Genomic DNA, 22,065 nt, shown 5'->3' with positions numbered 1-22,065 from the left:
CCATAACCTCAGAAAACTGAGATGTTTCCTACCATTGACTTTGTTTTTTAAAATACTTTGATCTGGAGGGCATATGTGAGGTAGGAAGGGGAGAGGAAGAGGAAAAGCCACTATTAATTGCAGAGATTGCAGGCAGAGTAGGATAACAATTTTGAAATAAATCATAAAACCAAACCATAACAGGAAAATCCTTGAGTCTGAGCATTATAAAGAGGCAGTACACTCTCCACAAAGCACAGTGCCGTTTCAATAGTGTTCCTGGAAAGCTCAAACAAGAAACTTCCCTAATGTGGTGGATTATGAGATCTGAATTACTAAACAACTTCATTTTCTACTCCTTTATCCCACCTCACCACCAAAAAAAACTCCACCTACCCACCCACTCACCAACAAACAAACAAACAAACAAACACAAACAGCAACCCCTTCCATGAAAACAGCAGAACTGCATCAAATTGAGAAGATAGTGAGATTTAAAGATATAAATTGGAAACTGCTCATGACTTTAAATGAACATGTGTTGGATATGCACACCGCTTCTCTTTGAGCAAGTTCTACTTGCAGCTTAATTTGCTGAACATGATTCTTTCATCCCTCCAAAGTATTTTGAAAAATGTGCACTAAAATGTCACAACAAAACTCTTATTATTATTTATTTCTTCAGCATTATAAAGCAGTGCTGGCTGGATAATGCACAACTTCTTCTTTTTCAGTTGTACTCAGAAGTCTTATTTTCTGCCATCTTACGTGATAGAGTGGACTATAGTAATTCAAATGTCAGCAAAATTGTTTATTTTGCACTGATGAGAATATTGTGTGTATACACTCATGAGTGAAGCTTTTTTCATGCATGATAAATAATAGGAGGAAACTGGAAACTAAATATATTTTCAAGTCTTGTGCATTATAAATCCTGGCTTGCAGTACTATAAAACAATTGCCATTTTAAGTGCATGGTCTAATTAACACAAACAGGTTGTATATATGGTAGTTCTGGGTCACAGCATACTTACATTGAAGTTACCAGCAGCTGAGGCTGAAGCTAACATCAAAATAAAGCAAATAAATACGTGAGCCTTAGTAGTTCTGGAGAATTAGCTCTAAAGAATTCCAGTTTCCTCTTGATCTGCCTCTTACCATTGGTCAGCTTCTGTGCTTAAGATAACAAGGTCTCTTGGCACACATAAGAAGTTATGTTTTTCTTCCATTTAATGTCAAAGTGTCACTTCCATGTGCAGTCTTTCCATCATCAAGGTACTTTAATGGTCCACCTCCTTCATCAGGCCACCTATTTTCATGACATTTGTGGAAGAATAGTTATCTTTAGGACCTCTAGCCTCTACTTCACATGTGGCTGAATTTGGAGAGCACAGATACACAGACTTTATAGGCCTTGTTCCCAAAGGAAATAACTCTAAAAAGATACTCTTCTGCCTTTTGTTTTGCAAGAAGTGATCTCATCGTAATCAAAACAGATGTCCTATAAAAGATATTGGACTGTTTTTCCATTCAAATGAAAGATAAACAATTAACACTACCCAGGATCAGAAGAGTAAACAAGCAGGGGTAAGTGACAGACCAGTGACCTCAAAGAAAGCATAATGCCCAGTTGAAAGCATTAACTCTGTCTCTTTAGGAAGGGAGGCAGGATTTTCATATCACGCCTCCACCATGGATTGCTGCACCCATTCTACTGCTGCTGTTTAGTGTCTTTCTGATCTGTCATGTTGTAGGTCCCTTATCAGATCAGTTTGTTTTCCATATTACTTCTATGGGTAGATTCCTTCCATTTCTAATGTCTTTATAAGAATATACCCTATATCTTCAGGGTTCATACTAAAATGAGGAAAAATATTGCTAGGAAATAATATGAAAAATGACAACTCAAAAAGAAGCCATGGAAAGAAATTGCAAGAAATATTCCCCAGCAAGAAATGCTTTCAGATGACAGAGGTAAAGGGATGACTCATAAGTAGTCATAAAATTATGAAAAGGATAAATGGTCCAAAATCACGGAAGAAGTCATTTTCCATGGTTAGCAGAATGAACACAAAATAACAGATTTTTCTATTTGAGTAAGCTCAGTAATATGATACATGCACTGAGCAGCTAAAATATCAGAAGCAGCAATTGATTCTCCAATGACAGATGCAGCAAACAGGAACTGTGCAATCGCATGATTCCCCAGGCTCCCGAATTCATGGAAACGTTCCTGTCACCAAATGGTTTCACTTTTAGGACATGCTTGTCTGGTATCACAGAAATTCACCTAAAACTTCTTAATTTTTGTCTCATCTGACATCTCTTTGGAAGAATAGTAGCAGTATAGGTTCTGTTTCCCAACCAGTGTAAAAGCAATAGTCAAGACACTGATATTTCTGATTATTTATTATGGCACTTCAAAGCATATAAACTCCATTGCTAGGTGTTTCAAACAAGTTTTAAAAAAAATAAAATAAAATTAGGCTTTAAGTTTTAGGCAGTGTTTCAGTAGCTTTTGGTTAAGAATTTTTAGAATAGTCCTAGACATGGAATAAGAGTTTTGTTAGGAAAACAGTCTTCTTAAAATAAGGCTTCCTTTCCAAAAGGTGTGTATGTGCTTGCTTAGACTTATCATGTTCATTGGCTTACTGGTGTATATATATATATATAATAGAAAACTGTGGGTTCAAAATACAAAAAACCAAACTAACCCTGAAAATCCATTCCTCTACTTAAACACCAACTAAACTTATTTCGTACTTATACCCGCCCAATTCTGGTTACTTTGTAACATGGAAGTTAGAAAAAAAAATTCAAAGTTTGGGCTCTGGAGTTGTTTCAATTTCATATTGATGTTGGTCAAAATTCAGCTTACTATTAACTGTTCTTTGCCATATATTGTCTCGTGCTGAAAGGCAGATTGTAGTAAAGCCTAAAACCAAATTGTTTTTTTAATAAAACCTCACTTAAAATTCCACTATAGTAACAACATTTCCACTTCATATATTCGACAATTTTATTTAATAGTCTAAGTTCAGAATAGTTACATAATAGTTACATCACGGCTTTTAAAAAGAATTGCACTCAGCTACTCAGTCCATTGAAATACTAGAAAACAGGGAAAAGGAAAATACGGAGTGAAAAGGAGCTCTGTCCACTGAACTGAGTTGTTTGCAGCAAGTTCCTACTGAACCTGAAGATGTCCTCATGCTTTCTGGTAGACTCGAACACACTTGACACCATTCATGTCACATTCCTAGAAGATAAAGAGATGGATTTATTAATTTACCTCTCAGTGCAGATTAACAGGGGAAAAAAAACCCCACCTGTTAGAGTTACATTTCAGGCTACCAACCAGCAGCACTTGGGGACCAGAAAGTGGGACTGAACTCACCACCACCAATTGTCCATCAACTAGCTTCCTTGTTATTGTGGTCTTCTTGCCATCCCATTCCTGCTCTTGAATCAATGACCCATCATCTTTAAAGCTGACAAGGGTCTGAAAGAAGAACCTGACCATCAATATTTTCCCCATGACATTTGGTCAGCACTGAGGCTTTCCAACACCTTATTCCAAGTGAAAGATTCCCACCCCATCTCATTCAATAGTAATTTTATCATTGACAACTACAAAGGGAGAAATTATCTTAAACACTTTATTGATCCTCTTCTTACTGTAACTAACTCATTGCTCATTTGCTCACTGCTCTGACACATTCCCACATCAGACAGACCTTTGACCCACAATTTCAATTAACAGGAACAGAAGATGTTCTCTGTTCATCTTTGTCACATGGGCTTTGAGCTTTTGTGTAGCATTTATCTGATCTTGCAGTAATAGATGAATTGAAAGTGTGGGGCTGGAGGGAGGGGGGTGATAAACAGAGCACTTACACGAGGAAATGAGATGTATCCTTTATGTTTTACCTCCTTTGGGATAAATATTCTCCCTACTTGGTGCAAGGAGAAATGCTTTGCCTTCTAAAACTGGAGTTTAATGACTGTAATTCACATGGTTGCCTTGCTGTCTATGATCCCACCCCACACTGAACCAGGCTCTCTTGTTATGTAAATAAGAGACAGAGCAGAAAGGTTAACCCTAGGGCTGAACTGCCTCTGATTAAACATCAATGGCATTTTTTTCCACAGACTGAGGATGAAGTGGCATTTGGCTTTAACAGGGATTTAGAGGTCTGTTAGTTTTACTAAAAAAATGCTTCTACTACAAAATGAAAACAGCAAAATACACAAGACTATTGATTTCAGCATTTTCCCTCTTTGGAATTTGCTTAATCCAGGTTTAAAAAAAATATTTCAATGAGACTTACAGAGACAATTGCTCATCAAATAAAGCATTGTTAGTGTGTATGTAAAAACTGATTTTAAAATAGCACCTCTCTCTGTAAAACACACAAAGAATTGCATTTTTTCAACAGAAAGTCTAGTATACTGACCTGAGTTTTCCTGCCATCTAATGTATTTTCCTCAAATTTCTCACCAAGCTTGAAGCTGAACTGTGAAGTTTTGAAGGTGCTTTCTGTTTTTATGGTGATTGTGTCCCCATCCTTAATAATGTAAACGTCTGGTTTGGCCATGCTTCCCATTTTTCTCATAGCCATACCCACACCTGCAAGGCGAGAGGCACAGAGTGTCACAAAGTCAGTTAAACCCTGAGGCTTAGGGCCACACAAGAATTCAAATACCTAATTCCCATTTAATTAGGCACTTAAGTACACTTGAGAATCAAAGCTCAAGAGCCACAAAGAAAGAGGATGTTTTAAATTTTCCACAGAGGAGGAAGGAAAAAAAGCTTATTTGCAGAGTTACTCTTTTGTTTCCTCAGATAGTTAAAGTTAAATTTATTTTGCCCTCTAGAGGATTTGTAGATATCCCAAAACTCAGAACTGATTTTTTTTTTCAAACAGAAATAAATAGCAAACAGGAAAATAAACACAAAAGCTTAAACAAAAATAAAATTATTCTCTTCAAATTCTGAACACTTTAAAATTCTACAAATTATTTTTAATTGACAGATTAATCCACTTTACTTTCAACTTATATCAATAAATACCCTTCAATTACTTCGTACACCATTGCAAACATGCCGTTTTTAATTAAATTTCATATTTTACATCCTGTTTACAAAGTATGGAGTTGTGAATTAGAAAATCACTATCATAAAAACCAGTGCTTACACATATATGCAAAAGACAGAGAAATGAGCAAAATGAGCAATTTGCGAATCGCTGGAAATTCATGATCTGGAGACAGCAGCCCTCAAAACTCTTCATTTTCAGATTCACCCTGCTTCAGCCCTGCATGCACTCTTTGAGGGGTTTGCTTAAATCTTTTTGATCTGAAGGATGAAAATACAAATAAGAGAGTAGCGAGCAACCAACGGGAATCCATCAAACTGGTAAGCGCAGATCTCAACCATGAATTGATATGCAACCAAATGGGGCAGAAAGTGCCACCAAGTCAGTGAGTGCCTGGGTTCTTCAAGTGGTGTAGTTAAAAAAATGTTGTCAGGTATCAGCACAGCACTGCCCTGGCATTTGCAGGTAAGGGCTGAGTCCCTGAGAGGGAAATTAAGTACTTTCCACACACTGCTTCTCCAGACTCAAATGAGATTCCAGGACAGAGGCTTAAGCTTGAGTTCACAGAGAAAAAAAACCAGTCATCCTCATCCAGCTTTTCTGATCAGAACTGGAAATTATTGCCACAGTAACCTCCACACACACTCTGTCGCTGCCATCCAGGCCAGAGTAATCAGAGTTATTTGATCAGCTACAGCTTGGGATCCAGCCAAACAGAGATGAGCTGCATGTCTTCTGTATGGCAAGAAGTGAAATTCCAACTCCTTTGTCCTCAAATGTTCTTTTACACAGAATGAGAAGAATCTGCATAGTCTCATTTATGGTGCGTCAATAGGATCAAAGGCAGAGAGTTTCACAAGTAGGCAGCGAGGGTGAAATCCAGTAAATGACTGGCTCCTAAAACGTGACTTGGTGTAAATTTAATTGCCTAAATTGCAAATGTAAAAGGGAAAAGTGACTGGTTTATGATTTAAATCTTAAAGCAAACAACAGTCAGTTGCTGCCTACACATGGGAGGTGCTCTGCAGTTGCAGCACTTAATTTCTACTTTGAAGTTGCAACTTGGCAGATGCCTAGGTCTGGCCATTGGACATAAACACCAAGGCATCTTAATCCATGGCTCAACCAAGCTGAGCTTAAAATTCTTGAATTTTCTCCAAAGTCTCCCAAAGGGTTCAGTCCAGAAGGCTGTCTCATATCATACCTATCACTGACAGGCCTCCCAAAATGTAATTGCAGCCACCACTGTCTGCAGGGTGTAAATGCAGCGATGCCTTTTGTATTTTACAGGAAGAGCACAAGACCTAAATTACTTCTTCTCCTCCCTCTAAAGATAAGTCTGCATCTTCTGCCTCTTGAGAAAATATCATGGCTTTCATCAGTGAATAAATTGCAGAAAATAATAGCTCCTGTGCTATAAAGACACTGCCAGGTATCTATCACCTGCCAGCCAGGATGCTCACAGGAAAGTGGTAAATCTGAGCTTGCAGATGAGGCTCCTGGTCTGTTAGGTGTGTTCTTCATCCAGTAACTTCGTGTTACAAAATGTAGGGCAACCTGGACGCAGGGATAACATGCCAGGACCATCCCCCTGAGATAAAGGTGCCACAACCCACAGAAGAAAGGAGGCAAACAGCCTCCTGCAGGGCAGCCGGCTACCGGTTACCCACAGGCAGCCGATCCAGTTTGGCTCTCTCGGGAGGAGACACCCAAGGTGACCCCACGGGGAGGCAGCCCCGGCTCAGCAGGTCTGTGTGCGGCTGCCCCAGGCGAGGTGAAGCAGCCCAGCCCCGGCACAGCGCTGCCGTGCTGCATCCGCCACCGTCCAGGCCAGGGCAGCGCCGAGCCCCCCGCAGCCCCCGCGCCGGGCAGCCCCCGCTCCCCGCCCCGGGCATTACCGGAGAGGGAGGAGCGAACCGGCCTAATCGCAGCCGGGCTGCTGGCACCGGCTGGTAATCCCGGGTGCTGCGGAGGGAGGCGGCGGCGGGGAGGGCGCAGCGCTGTGCGGCGGGAAGGTGCCTGCTGGTGCTGACACCTGCCTCACAGCAATTACGGTGCAAAAAGGCTCGCTGACATCTTTAGGACGCGGAGCCGGAGGCGGCAGCTCTCCCGGGAGGAAAGGTCTGCTGCCGGCAGGAGCCGAGAGGGCGCGGAGCCCACGGCGCTGCATCCCGGAGCATCCCGGCATCACCCCCGCAGCCGCCGCCCACCCTTGGCTCACGGCCGGGCTGCATCCCACCCTCGGGCCCGGCTCCGGGACCGCGTTCTCCGCGGACCTTGGACAGAGCCTCGCGGCCGGCAGCGACAGCACATCCCCGCGGCGGCATCCCAGCATCCGTCCCTCCCTCCCGGGGGCGGGGAGCCGCCGGCTTCTTACCTAGCTCCTTCATGTACTCCTCGAAGCCCTCGCTGGAGAGGAGGCACCATTTGCCCAAAAACGCGTCGATGGCCATGGCGGCGGCACTGGAGCTGGCGGCGTCCCTGTAGAAACGTGAAGGCAGAAGGACGGGCTGCAATGAGGCCGCGGCCGCCTTTATAGCGGGGCCGGCAACATGTGCTGCCGGGAAGAGCCAATGGGGCTCCCGCCGCGCCCCGGCCCCTTCCCCGCCGAGCCCCCGCCCGGCGAGTCCCGCCCGCGGCGGCGGCGGCGGCAAGAGCGGGCACGCCGCGGCAGTGCCCGCCCTACGCCCGCACACACACATGCACACAGACAGACAGACAGACAGACACACGCGCACACGGACACGCACACACACACAGACTCACAAACTCACACTCACATGCACACAGTCACGCACACGCTCACACACACCCACACACATACTGCAACCCCTCTTTGCACATCAGCACGGGAACGCCCAGGAACGGTGAGACACTGCCAGAGCTGTCCCCCCGAGGGATGTTGTGGCCTAAACGCTCCTTCAAATACAAACTCCATCCGGCACCTACCGTGGTGAAAGAGTCCATTGTGCTGAGTGCCGGTGCCCATGAGCTCCTGCTTAGACTCTCAATGCTAAATTACACTGTTTATTACATGTCATGCTTTTTTGAAAGATAATTCAGGAACAGAGTAGCATCATATGGCACAGGGACAGAGCAGTAAGACATCAGCATCCCAAAGCAGTTTATTGGGTTTGATTTCCAGCCTTCCCAACAACTCCCAAATCCCACTGGTACATCACATATTGAACTACAGCAATCCATAGCTTGCTGCAACCCAGGAAGAAGCCTGCTACATACACACTGTGGTTCAGTTTAGCAAACAAAATCAATCAAAATACAGAACTAACGTGTGTGTTTGCAGTACACAAGAAAAATCAAAGCCTGAATGCAACCTCATGCCTTAGCATTGAAAAAATGGATATATGATATCTTGGTTTTAGTCCATATTGAACTGCAATTCCTACTTCTTAAAGGAAAACACTGCAGCTGCCACTACTGTACACTGGCACAGAAGTACCATCATAAAATATACTCCGTCAACATGCCCTGTGAGGTTTGGACCAATCTTTTATCAAATTCTGTCAGGTGAGTGGAGAGATTTATTGCCCTATTCTGTGAGGAAGCTGATATTTCTAAGTCACAACAAAAATCCTGATTCCAACGTACCCCAAAAATTTGTTTCCAACATCAGGGTTATGCCAATCTCTGCCTCTTTTGGCCTTGTATCACACTGGATTAAACCCAGAGCTACTTTCTCCTGTCTGGAAAAGGAGAAATGTGAAGATACATCTGGTATCTGGAGGGTTTTTTATGCAGTAACTGTTACTACACTTCTCTGCTAGTACCTTCATGAAGGAATTTGAAATAAAGGTGTCAAAATCATAGAAGACAGCAAGGTAGGTCCTGTGCTAGTTCCAGCATTTCACAGTATGAGAAGGTGCCATAAAGCCAAATGTTTTGGAGCAAGGAAGACTTTTTCCTTTATGCTTTGCTGTGATACAACTTCACAGAGCAGCTGGAAGTTTCTGGCTTTTTGTAGAAAGTCAGATTTGTCATACACAAAATAAACAGATAATTTTTGAACTAACATGTTTTTTAAATTCCTCTAACTATCCTTCCCTACAGAGCTATCTTTAATTACTTTCTGCTTCTCTGACTATATGCATGTTTTTGTATGCAAACAACATTATAGTGTCTGCTCATAAGACAGCAAGCCACATTGCTTCTTTTTTGTTATTAAGTAGGTACATTGAAACACAAGACTTTCAACATTCTTCCACTTTTTTTTTTGTAATCTTGTGTGTGTGTGTGTGTGTGTGTGTCTGTCTCATGTAAGAGATTTCAGAGTAAATGTTAAATTAGGGTGATGTTTCCTGACTAATTCATGATAGTTAAACCAACATGCTGTCCATCCTGCAGTTCTCTGGTCGGCTACAGAAAGGATAAATGAAAAGCCAGTAGATTAGGGATCAAATAGAATCATCCTTCAGGAATTAGGAAGCCTTCAGTCTTGTAAAGCAAGGACAATTTCTAGAAATAGAAACCTTGGCTTTACTCCATGTACACTAGCAAATAGTTCTGGATCCACATTTCTGCAGTGCTGCCTGCAGATGGCTTACGATATGCAAATGGTAGTCAGGTATAAGTGCTGATAATGCAGCAGAAGTAAAATCCACTATTTCCATCTAGTGGTGAGACAGTATTCCTGGATCTGAAGTACCTGAAGATCCAGTTACCTACCTGTGCACAACATTGCTACAGCTTTGAATCCTCCCACAAGTCATTTGGTCTGATTTATTCTCCTTACAAATTTTTCAGGTCTAGGCATCCTAAATTCATATAAAACATAAGAAGAAAAGAGACTTCTGTCTCTCTTTTCTGAAATGCAGATTGTTAGGATACAGTGAAAAAGCTCACTCAATTCTTACAAAGTTCTAATGTTTTACAAATTAATCAATCCATATATGAATATGGATTATTGGATTACATTATCGTCAATGCCACAGCTCAAATCTCCTTTGAAACAGAATAGTGCTGAAACTTTCCATATAGCAAATAAAGTAACAATAGGGACCAGAGATGTATCATTCTGGGTAAGGTACAAGTGGCCTGGGCTACAAAATATACATTGTTTCTCATCTTGACAGTACAGTATATATTTGCCAAATATGGCTCCTACTTTGGCAGGCAAACTAAAAGGTTCAGATATCCAGAGGTGCTTGAGCCACAGGGATTCATCCCAGTAAATCTCAATTCCTGCCTGGTTTGAGGCTGACATCACAATCAGACCTTTTGTGTTTGTGTAGTCTCCTCTTTAGATATAAGAAAAGAGGAGCAGCAAATACATGCATACCTACGGACAGTGTTGAATTCCTATGCCATATATTACTGTTTCAGTGCAGACAGAATAAATTCTCTGAAGTTTTGCTCATTTCCACATTGGACATATATTGTCCAAGAAAAGGAGAATCAAATTTACAATGAGAAGTGTAAATTTTTCTGAGGAAATAAGCTGCACGGCAAGCACGTAGCCACATCTAGGAGCAACCACCACCTTGGCAGCTTGGGCCTAACCAGGGTGAATGCTTTCCTGGGGTAGTCAAACCCTTGCACCTTGTAGGAGGGGAGGATATTACAGTTCTTCACTACCAAGTGCAAAAAAAAAAAAAAGACCAAGGCAAAAAAAGTGCACAGAGACCTTCATTCTACTCCTTCGGGCAGGTGTGTGTCATGCAGTGATGTTTCATCTGACGTGGGAGCTGGGAAGCTCTGGCCAGCAGTGTTTGAGGTTTCTCTTCACGTAGCCATAGATTCACCTACTGCATGCAAGCTAAGCCAGATTTAGTCTTTTGGAGCCACAATTCCTGCTGCTTGGGCAGGGCAGAGCACCACCTCCTCATCTGGAACATATCGCTAATCAGGTTCCATAGGAGGTGTAACTTTTTCCCTAGACGTTTACTCATTAAACTGCCCATATGTTTAACTTGGAGGGAAACCAATCTGATAGCACTATGCTCTACTGTGTAAGGGAGGATCTCGCTTTCCTTCTAATATACAGACATATTATGCATATAGACTGCCTTTTCTAAGTGGTAGGCCTCCTGTAGGTAAGATTACCTCTTGAGAACACCTTAAAAAATTGTCAGAAGAATTGGACATTGCTGCCCAAATTTTACTCTCCGGCCTATCCCTAGCTGTGGAAAAAAGTTAAAGCAGTCCATGAATAATAGTTACTCACCCCCAAGGCATGGATGGGAAAAATTGCATAGGTAGCACAGCTTTGTTTCTGTTTCCTTGTTGTACAAGTGTGGTTTTCCCTTCCCAGCCATGTCATCACTGGGCAGGCATGATGAAACACGTGCTACAGTTGCCTAGCTGGCCTAGGGAAGCTTTGCCACTCAAGAGATGGTTGCTTGGGCAATACTAGACCAGGGATTATGAAGCAACAACACATGAACCTGCAAGTTTTCCTTTGTATGTCAATATGCACAAGATCTCCCAGCGTATCAGCATTTCATTACCTCTGAGCTAAAGAGCTGGGCACAGCTTCTGTTTTACCAATGAGCTTTGTGTAATACATCTGTTTTTAAGTCAAAACAAAGCCATTTTGTTCTGCAGCATGGAGCATGGGTCCAAAGAATCCTTGCTGTGGATCTGGAGACTGCTGCCTCTGGCCCGGGTAGCCAGCTGTCGGGGTGGACAGGCTCACGTGTGCCGGCGCTCAGCGCCAAGCCAACCAGCGCCGCGGTGCTCCTCATGCCACAGAGCATTACCATAATGCAATTAGCGCGCCAGCAGCCTGAGACCAGCTCTTCTACGTTGTCAGCAGCACGTTCAAAGCAAGGTTAAAGGGAAATGCTTCTAGGGCAAGGTTTACTGTGGCAATGGTGTCACAGCTCACTGATTGTAGCCTGCCTCAGTGATGAGGGAGAAAGCTCCAGAAGCCTGCAGTGACTTAAAAGAGGATTCCAGGCTTCATTTTCCTCATTTTGGACAAAAATGATCTGATGTCAGATCCAGCCCAGGTCACAGTGACTGCAGATATGTGAGCTTGTGCCTAACTTTGGAAGCTTTGAAAAGCCCTTTTATTTAGCAGCAGCATCTACCCTGAATAGCAAACATCCACACATTAGAATAAAAATATTTTTATTTATCTTCAGAATTTATAATCAGCATAGTCATTACAATGCTAAAAAAGAGATCAGGGTGACTACAAATCTTCCACAGCTGTAGTTTTAGCACTGAAAAAGCCTTTGATCCACATAAACAAAAGCACACTAGCAGGAAATACCTGGTCACAGGTAAGACTTTCAGAAAGCAAATACTCTGGCATGGCTTTTAGAAACCTCAGATGTACAAAAAAATCATCCCAAATGATATCTCTTTAAATAAAGACAAATAAAAACCAGAGTTTTTTCCTTTCTGTGTGGTCTGGAACAATAAGGACATGAGGGCAAGGACAGAGAATGTCAAAATTATTTGGAATAGATAATGATAAATATTTCCTCCAATGATGAGTAATTAGATTATGACATTTGGAATCAATAAAGTACAGATGTGCCCGCTAGATTTTAAAAGGGTATATAAAGCTTTAGCTTTTTTCTTTGATTGCATATCATAAGTAGAGTTCCATTACTAAGTATATTGATCAACCACTGTAAAGGGAACCTCAGGAAAAAAACAAGGTTTCATTTAGAGTTATAACCATACTTTTCATTCTCAAGATGTCACAAAGGAGAGCATCATCGTACAGAAATATGACGGGCAGAGCCTGACACTCACACTCTACAGAGGGAAGGTCTTCTCACTGTGATGTGGATACCAACACCTTTCCCAGGAGAGCTGGAGAGAGGCTGCAATTGCTCCTCTTCCTGTTGACCAAAATCGTGTACTAGGGTGCTAGCAATAACGTGTGGGCTGTCTCCTGACCAGGGCTCCCAAAGGACTTCATCGTGGGGTGACAAGAGCTTAGGTGTGAAGCACCTGGGGCGCTGTTGATGGGGGTTCCTTTTCACCAAACAGCACAAGCCTCCTCACACCTGCACGCAGCAGGAAGAGAGAGGCTCTCCAGGGCGCTGCTCAATGTGTTAGCTTCCAGTTCTGACTCACCTGTCAAGACCTCCTTTTTCATGGACTGTAGAATAACATTGGGGAAAGCCCTTTGGAAGCTAAAGCTAGTTTTTACTATTATCCCATTCTCATTGCCAACATGCTAAGTTTGCCAAGAGGGTTGACTACATGACTTGTGTTCAAAAGTCTTCTAAGAAAATTCTTGCCTCAGGCATCTCAAGCAACCATGCAGGACAAGCAGGTATTTTCCAGTTTGCTTTTCTAGACCTGAAAAGTCTCACAGTATTTGGGTTTACATCCCTGATTCCATCTCAAGATATGATATTACATATCTAACGACTAGACCAGAGAAACTCTGTAAGAAAGTAAGAAATTACATTGCAGATTTTTTCCTATGCTTCTGCCAAAAGTTTTTGGTACTGATTCTGCCACCTTTTCTTTTATGTGCAGCTCAACTTGATACTGATCTAGTTATTTGAAGGAAAGGAAGAAGTCATCATCTGATTCTTAAATTTCTCATTCCCAGTAAATACTCTGAAATTCATTTGACCAGTGGATTTTGAAGTCAAGTTCTATAAAAAGATACTTCAAAAACTCCATGAAAATACTTATTGTTTCTTTTATTCATGCAAGTGGCTTGAACCACTCAGATTCCCCAATAGTGAAAAGACAATTCCATGCATCCATGCAAGAACTACAAAAAAAGAGAACTATAAATAAAAAAATAAATAACTATAAATAGAGAGGACAAACTTGCTGGCTTTTCATGCTGACCATGCTATTTTTACAGTAAAGCTGGTCCCTGTTGAAAAAGGGTGGAGGGTTCAAAAGAAACAGAGGAGTAGTGCCTGAGTAAGGAAGAAACCTGTTGCTTTGCCTCCTACCTGTCCTCTGAACTTCCTGCAGAGACTGTCAGTCTGAATTGTGAAAATCTGTCCACTAAAGGATGTCTTTCCCAGGCTTTGCTCCTATTGACCAAGCATTCCCTTCACAAACAGATCTGCTGGTCCACTTTTCCAGCTATTTTGCCTTGGAAGAAATCTTCACATGGAAACAAGTCAAACACCTCTTCCAGTGAAGCACAATGCAAAGATCTCCTTTGATGTGCTATTAACCTCTGCTATTAACACTGCCAGTACCTAGGAAACCGCTTTGAGTCAAGCAGAATCTCTAGGCTTGCCTTAACTCTGCTTTCAAGTACCACTTTGGAACTTCAAGAGACATGATCAAAACAGGTCAGCAGCTCCTTTGCCTTCACACTCCTAACATCTGTCCCTGGGCGCAGCCTTAGTTTGTAAAATCCTGAGAACACCAGCTCAATGTAAAGAACATTTTTTGTTAAGTTAATCAAAGCAAAGTACCACTTCTACCTGTTCTTGCTGCTCCATCCTAACATTTATCAGCTTACAGAGCAAGGCTGAGCAGGAAGCAGAGAACATGGAGTGGTCTACCAGCAGCAGAGTACCTTGGCTGCTTGAAGCTACTGCACACTCTTGGCAAACAATAAAAAGGGCTCAAAAGAGTGACTCAGGCTTTCCAAGGGGAAAAGGGGAGACAGGATGAGATCAAACACCACCAGTAAGGAAAAAGACTACTAGGCCAGGAGATGGAGAAGGCAGAAAAGCACATCTGGAAGAGGCATCACTGATAGGCAACATGTCGGTCTCCATGTGACTCCAAGCCACTCAGTGGATAAGCAGGGCCTGCATCCAGGGAAACTGGTTGCACATGGAGTTGGTGAGGTGGGCAGTGAGCCAGCAATTCTTAAAACTGCACGGAGTGTATACAGGTGTAGGAGATACATTTGAAACCAAGCATCTTGAGAACTGTTAAATACAGTCCTAGGATATTCAACTTCCGAGGGGTTTTTCTGGCTTCCTTATACCATATAAACTCCTTGATCATTTAGAATTCAAACAAGCAGAGGTGAAGAACTTGCAATGTTCACTAACACTGCTGCTCCTATTTGAAATCTTTAATAGAAATACCATTATCTTTTTCTAGAAACAATGCTGCAGAGATTGAAAAGGGAGTACCTCAGCCAGGTTGTGTTATCTGAATGGCATATTCATCCATTTCAGGACTATTTTCCCTATGCACTGATAAGAATGTCTAAATAAATAGGTATTTGTACAATGAAAAGATCTAAGATGATTCTAATAATTGTTAAATCTCCAGGCATTAGAGATTTAGCCATTTTAATGTCATCAACTGCTATCAGACACCCTACATGGCCACAGTGTTTGCATTTAGGCAATCCCAGTTTTTTAGGGCCTGTTCCAGCTCCTTTTATAGTTGGGCAGCCACCCACATTTTTGGTGGGATACAGTAATCAAGATTAGTGGGCTAAAGAATAACAACATGCAAAGTCAATGCTCACCCAGACACGCTTTGTTCTGCATGAGTGACCTTAATACCCTGTACATCCCCAGCGCTGGCCTGTGCGTGTCAGGAAGATGTCAGAGCTTTGTTTCAGTCAATCAGCAGCAGGAGCTGAGTGTAGGAGCAGCCTGCAGCAAAGCTATCTGAACGCTCAGGGAAGAAAGTCATTAGAGATTATCTTTAACGTACTTGAAAAATAAATTCCTACCTTTATCTCCATGGTACAGGGAGAGCAATTTTCTACATATTAGCATAATAATCATCAGAGGAGTGCCTTCTTGCCCATCTTGCTTGTTTATATCACTCCAGTATCTTGTAGTCTTGAGGATGCACGTTTTTAGTGTGATTTTTCTGTCCTGTAGGTTTTGCTTTACATGTTGCATATTAAAAGCCCAGTCATTACTTCTTTTTCATGCACAAAACGTATCAGAGCTTTATCACTGCAAACTGCAGCTCCCAGCACCGACAGCAAAACCAGCACCAGCCTACACCTCATCCACTGAACTGTTGGTGATCTCTCAATGGCGACGTTGCAGTCCTTTGGCCTAACCTAAGCAGGAAGGCTGGGCATGTGTAGATGAAAATGAAAGCACCTAGCAAAAGTGTGTGTTTTTACAGAGCAGGATGCCTATCCATGCTACTAAAGCAAAAAAATAAAATACCTTTCTTTGACAACAGAAGGGATTTATTTTGATGATAAAAAACTTGCTAGGATCTTCATTTTTCTCCCTTTTCTATTCCTAAATGTAAGTCCCAATCTTGGGCCAAAATAAAGACTATAAAAACTTAATTATTATTAAGAATTAATTATTAATTACTTAACTCCTGTTTTACTCTTTAAGCACTTATGGATGGCTGATTATTTAAGTTGGATGTAGGCACTTCGCATTAAAATACAAGTTTTATACACTGATGTACAGACTGTCAAAGAAAGAAAAAAAATCACAAAAATCACTGATATATTACAGTAAGACGGCTTTTGAGCATATGAATACATGATTAACCAGGGGAACAATAATTCTGCATAGGTCTTCCTCTTGAACAATTCTCCCTCTTCCTGCAAAGCTTTTTCAGGTAAACTCATAGTATATGATGTTATTCTAAACTGTGGGAAAAACAAAACAAAAAAACCAATAAAACAACCTGTCCTTTGAACACTCGTATTTCAATTTGGTCATCTTCTAGCTTGACAGGATATAAAATCCTCTCAGTTTCCGGTGTTCTCAAACCCCTCCGCTCTAAGTGAGCTCAGTAGCAGGTTTAGCAGCTCAGCACCCCAAAACCACTCTGAAGAGATGGTGGCCTAATAAAAGAAAGGGTTCCAGTGCAGAGAAGGTATTTATCCCAGATAAAGTTATTCACATCTGTTGTTCCCACATCCAAATGTCATTGAATCGTCTTATCTCACACTCTTCTGTCTGTTGCAAACACACGGGAAACACCCAATGTCTTCAGCACAGGTCTCCTTCTCCAGCATAAGACATCACCTTGACTTCAACATTCTAATGAAGAACTTGCAAAGAATTACCTTGACAGTGCTATTTAAAATGATCTTGCTTTCAGAACAGACAGTGTCCATTTAATAATCTTGGCAAAAGTAAGGTAAAACTACTTTCAGATTTGTGTCCTAAATCTGCTGCCAACTTTGGAAATATATGTACTAGTTTTAGAGAAATCAGGCATCTGATTAACAACAGGTAGAACTAAAGCCTCTCAAGAGTACCACACCTGCAATTCTTGAAACTGAAACTACGTTTTTGTTATGAACAAAACTGATGCACATGAAACACGTGCAGCTGACACCTTCACCTGTACAGCCTGAGGAGAGATGGACCCTTCCAAAGCCACAGAGTTTTGCAATACAGATGAGACACCTAAGCAGGTACTTTAACAAATAATAGGGTTGGACATGGGACTATAAACACCAAATAAAACTCTCCCTTTGATCTTTATAAAATATTTAATAACACATCCATAAAGTGAGTGACAAAACCACTACAAAACTGAACTTCAAAGACAGCCCTTTTCTCCAATTGTCAAAAAAACTGACTTACCTTTCCCTTTGAGCTGAACTTAAGTTACTTTTAAGCAGGATGAGTAGCTCTACTGTGTGTTGACAGTCCCACTACCTTGTTACTTTAATTGCTGAGCTAAATTTACATTTAGCAAATTTCCCACTTCCTTCAAAAAAAGAGGAAGAAAGTGGTAGGGACTTAGCAAAAGATGTTTTATAAACATAGTATTACAAAAACCACTCTGTATTTGCAGCCTGCTGTCCCTCAGCTAAGTCAATGATGAGTACTTTTAAAAGTTCTCTTCAAATTTTTAATAAATTTAAGAGCTTTCAAATAATAATAATAACCACTCTAAAAATTTCTTGCATTACACTTACATAAATTTTGTAGGAAATAATGTCCAAAGAGATCTGGCTTCATTGCAGTATTAATTTAATAGCTAATGTGCATTATTCACATTGATATGCAAATCCATGTGACATTAGTCCGACATGCAGCTGCTTAGAGAGTTGCATTCATGCATCTTACGCCACTCTGACCCACTAGTGTTAGAAGATTTGTTGGTCTAGTATGTTCTCCTTCAAGGGAAGGCAGGGAACATTTAAAGTCTTTTGGCCATCTCAGATTTTGTTGCAGAGGAAAAGCCTTTTTTTTTTTTTTTTTTTGCAGCCTGCTGTTTCTAACACATGTAGATGCAAGCACAGTTGTTTTTCCATTCTTCAGGGATGCTTCTTCTTGTTTTTCTGTTCTTCCTTAAGGTCTTTTGCATTACATCTGGACTTCAATGCTGCTAACATTTCCCCTGTCGTCAGGTTGGCTCCCTTCATTATCAGTCGATCTCCATCAGCTGTAAATGAAGAAAATCTTAAGAAGTACAAAGTGACAACTACTCTAGTGTGCAGCTGTTTTATACATATAAATCCAAATACCCTGTTTGTCTTGTCTGATTAGAAAGTACTCCAGATACCAAGGAACCTGGCTATGCACCACAGCCAAAGAAACTGCACACAATATGCATTCAGTTTTCACTTCTGCATTGCATTATTGAAAAATCTGAAACATTTGTCTAGGTATGCCTATAGTAAGAACACATTTGATAAGAATGGCTCATACTATGCCCCTGAAGTCATCTCAGAGAAGGCAAAGAAGGCATTGGAAGGCACACATAGCTAAGCATTTTAGTAGCCTGTTGTCTGTGGTCCATTTAACATACTTCTTCAGCCAAAACAACAAATTGGTTCACACAATCTGGTGGTTATAACGCAAAAAAATAGAGAGCACTAGGATTTCTAAAATTCTGAAAGAATTTATTTTAAAACAGGCAGGAAGCAGTAGAAGTTGAGTATTGTACCCAAGTTAATTATTTTGCAAGATTTGCAAATACAAAACCAATACCCAAACCCATATAGTGAAATACCATGCCTAGCATCCACGTTCCAGCCCCATCTTTGCCAACTGCAAGGGCTACAAACACTTCACTGGAGAAAAATCAGCTCTTCAAAAATGAAGAGTTTAGAGGTGTCTTGGCATTAATGAAATAAACTGCTTTGGGTTTGCACTGTGAAAAAACATAAAGCTTTACTGCTTTAGTCTTAATACAACACAAGAATGGGAAAGACAGAGGCATGGGGGAGAGAGATACAAGCAATGTTAACATTGCAACAGGTAGACTTTCCTAAGCAAAACAAAGAACATTCAACAGTTTTGACATTTCCACCAATTCACTAAAAACATGGAAGTTTAAAGATAAGGGGTAGCACTAATCAGTAATAATGAAAACTTTAATGGGCTACATGACATATTGGTCCATTACAGCACAGCAGGAAAGAAGATGCAGCCAGAGAAAAGGACAAAAGCAGATTAGAGCCATCTGTTCATAGCCTAGAATCTGGGACGCTTCCAGAACCGATGAAATTTCCACCACCAATTCCCTGCCTGCTCACTATACCCTCAAAGGAAACCAAGAAATTTGTTGTACATAGTTGACCTCATTCTGCAGGTCCATCTGCACATGTATGGCCTCACCCATCTGAGCAGTTCCTTCAAGTTACAGATACTCAGTTGCAAAAGCAACTAAGGATATTATTCAACCTTCTGTTCTCAAGACTGAGATGCCTCCACCACAGGTAACAGAAAAAAATTACAGAAAGTAAACAGATTATTATATAAAAACGGAGCTACATTTACTTTCCTGGAACTGTACCTGACTGCAAGGTCATGTGAGTACAGCACTACAAAAGTACACTCAGCTCCAAAGTTGTCATTGTTGGATCTAAGATCCCTTAGATCTAACTGTAGTAGAGACATATATACACATTTATCTGGATATCAGGCTGTTAGTGACACACTGTTTCTTCCTCCCCATTGCACAACTTCTAGCTATGGACCAGAGCCAAAAAAAAAATCACAGTTAAAAAAAAATATATAGAATACAATAACACTGCAACAACACAAACCCAGCGTTTTTTTCTTTGTTTAAAAAAAAGCTCCTTACCAAACGTCACATCTACAACTGGTTCAGATCCATCATGTCTCACATCAGCAGTCACTTGACAGTTTGTATTAGTAGCCTGGATTTTTTTATGGTAAATACATTGGAGAAAATTTCTGAAAATATATTAATATATTAAGTATCTTGCAGACAGAAATTAAAGCATATTTCTAAAACTAATTTGCATATTTTGATATTGCTGGGTAACAAAGTATAAACAAAACAGGATTTGTACTTAAGTTCAGACAGGTACTTCTTATGAGAGAATCACTCTTAAAAATCCAAACTGATATTCCTTATATGCTAACATGTAAAAAGCATACTAAAGAACTGTGTAAAACTCCAGTGTATATACTTTCTGTGTTTCTCTCAGCTGGGTTAGCCACAATAATAAAACAAACAGCAAAGTGATTTTCGTTTTTCTTTATACATCATTTGCTTGCCAATGTTTTCTTGTTTGGGTTTCAGACAGCATTTATTTGTGAGCATCTTTGGTCTCCTGTAGATTTCTGAAATGCATGACAGCTACTTTAAGCTGCTATTCTGGCAGCTTGAAGATATTCTAAGTATTACGAAATTCATTTTAAAAGTAGGTGTGCCTGTAAAGTCATTGCAAAACGACATTTTGCAATTGTTTGGTACAGAACCTACATCGCTGCAAAAGCACAATCCCTTAAATTTCTCCAACAATTACAGGGATAAAGGAGCTGCTGTTGCCCCGCTTCCCCGTTACCAGCATCTGGACTGGTTGCATACCCTCACTACAGGACCAGCCACTGAGGGGCAACCCACTGAGCACTTTGGCAAAGCTCAGTGCACACGCCTGTAGAAAGGGGCTCCAGCTGGGCACAGAGCCTCCGCACACAGCACGGAATGAGCCCTGGGTGCCAAAGGCCAGCCCCGCGCCCGCCGGGAGACGCGCGGAACCCGCGACCCGGGAGGGCGCAGCAAGGGCGCACGGAGGGCGCTGGGGCGTCTACACACATGGAGCCCGGACAGAGCGGGGCCGGGGCCGGGGCCACCCCCGCAGCCCCCTCACCTCGTGCTCTCCACGTTGGGCTCGAAGGGGCAGAACCGGACCACGATACTCTTTACCGGCCGCAGCACCACGCTCATCTTGGACGCCATCTTCTTCCTGTCCTCTACTACAGATCCCAGCAGCCCCGCGCAGGGGCGCGCGATGGTGGCGGCCGCGTCGGCTCGCCCCGCAGGCACATGGGAACTGTAGTCCGTGCCGCGGCCGTGGGGGCGGGAGGCCGCGGGTGCGCTCCCTTCTCTGGGCGGGCCGCCGGCCCCCGTTTCATGACCCGAGGCGCTCAGAGCCAGGCTCCTTCCTCGCTGTGGAGGGAGAGCTGACCTGCCTGTGTCAGAGAATCATAGACTGGTTTGGGTTGGAAGGGAGTTTAAATTTCATCTAGTTTCAACCGCTCTCCCTGTGCAGGGACACCTTTCACTAGACCGGGTTGCTCAAAGCTCCATCCAGCCTGGCCTTGAACACCTCCAAGGCTGAAGCATCCGCAATTTCTCTGGACAACGTGTTGCAGTGCTCCACCACCCTTACAGCAAAGAATTTCTTCCTAATAATCTAATCTAATCTCACTCTGCCAGTTTAAAGCCATTTCCCCTTGTCCTGTCACTACGTGCTCTTGTAAAAAGTCCCTCTCCAGCTTTCTTGTAGGTTCCCTTCAGTACTGGAAGGCAACAACAAGGTCTCCCCCAGAGACTTATCTCCTCCAGGCTGAATAACTGTGACACTCTCAGCCTTTCCTCGTAGGAGGGGTTCTCCATCCCTCTGATCATATTTGTGGTCCTCCTTTGGACTTGGTCCAACAGGTCAATGTACTTTGTGTACTGAGGACCCCAGAGCTGGACGCAGCAGTCCAGGTGGGTTTTCAAAAGAGTGGAGTAGAGGGGGAAGATAAGGATCACTAAGGAGCTGCCAATACAGCTAAAGATCAATTAGAGGCAATATTTTGCAATACATGAGGGAGGAGAGAGATTTGCAAGAGGCATTGCGGCTGGAAGTGAACACATTTGGGTTTTCGTTTGTGACGGGTTACATCCAGCAGCTGCTTCCCAGCCCTTA

The 22,065-nt window shown here is 42.0% G+C and overlaps 2 protein-coding genes across 2 annotated transcripts; both read right to left on the bottom strand.

The window, feature by feature from the left end:
* Positions 1-2,370: 2,370 nt before the first annotated feature.
* On the bottom strand, positions 2,371-7,795 carry LOC121668382 (fatty acid-binding protein 5). The gene is made up of 4 exons (XM_042036158.1): positions 7,456-7,795; positions 4,437-4,609; positions 3,377-3,481; positions 2,371-3,238 (listed from the first exon to the last, which is right to left on the bottom strand). Exons 1-4 carry the CDS (start codon positions 7,778-7,780, stop codon positions 3,188-3,190), a joined length of 654 nt encoding a protein of 217 aa, XP_041892092.1. The 5' UTR covers positions 7,781-7,795; the 3' UTR covers positions 2,371-3,187.
* Positions 7,796-17,903: 10,108 nt separating this feature from the next.
* Positions 17,904-21,159, bottom strand: MRPL53 (mitochondrial ribosomal protein L53). The gene is made up of 3 exons (XM_042036150.1): positions 21,019-21,159; positions 19,983-20,095; positions 17,904-18,335 (listed from the first exon to the last, which is right to left on the bottom strand). The coding sequence occupies exons 1-3, from the start codon at positions 21,105-21,107 to the stop codon at positions 18,208-18,210; spliced, it is 330 nt and encodes a 109-aa protein (XP_041892084.1). The 5' UTR covers positions 21,108-21,159; the 3' UTR covers positions 17,904-18,207.
* Positions 21,160-22,065: the final 906 nt, after the last annotated feature.

The sequence above is a fragment of the Corvus kubaryi genome, unplaced genomic scaffold, assembly GCF_017639235.1.
Source record: "Corvus kubaryi isolate FWS band 111438036 unplaced genomic scaffold, C.kubaryi_AGA036_p1.0 37385, whole genome shotgun sequence".
NCBI lineage: Eukaryota > Metazoa > Chordata > Aves > Passeriformes > Corvidae > Corvus > Corvus kubaryi.
This window is presented reverse-complemented; position numbering and strand designations above follow the sequence as displayed.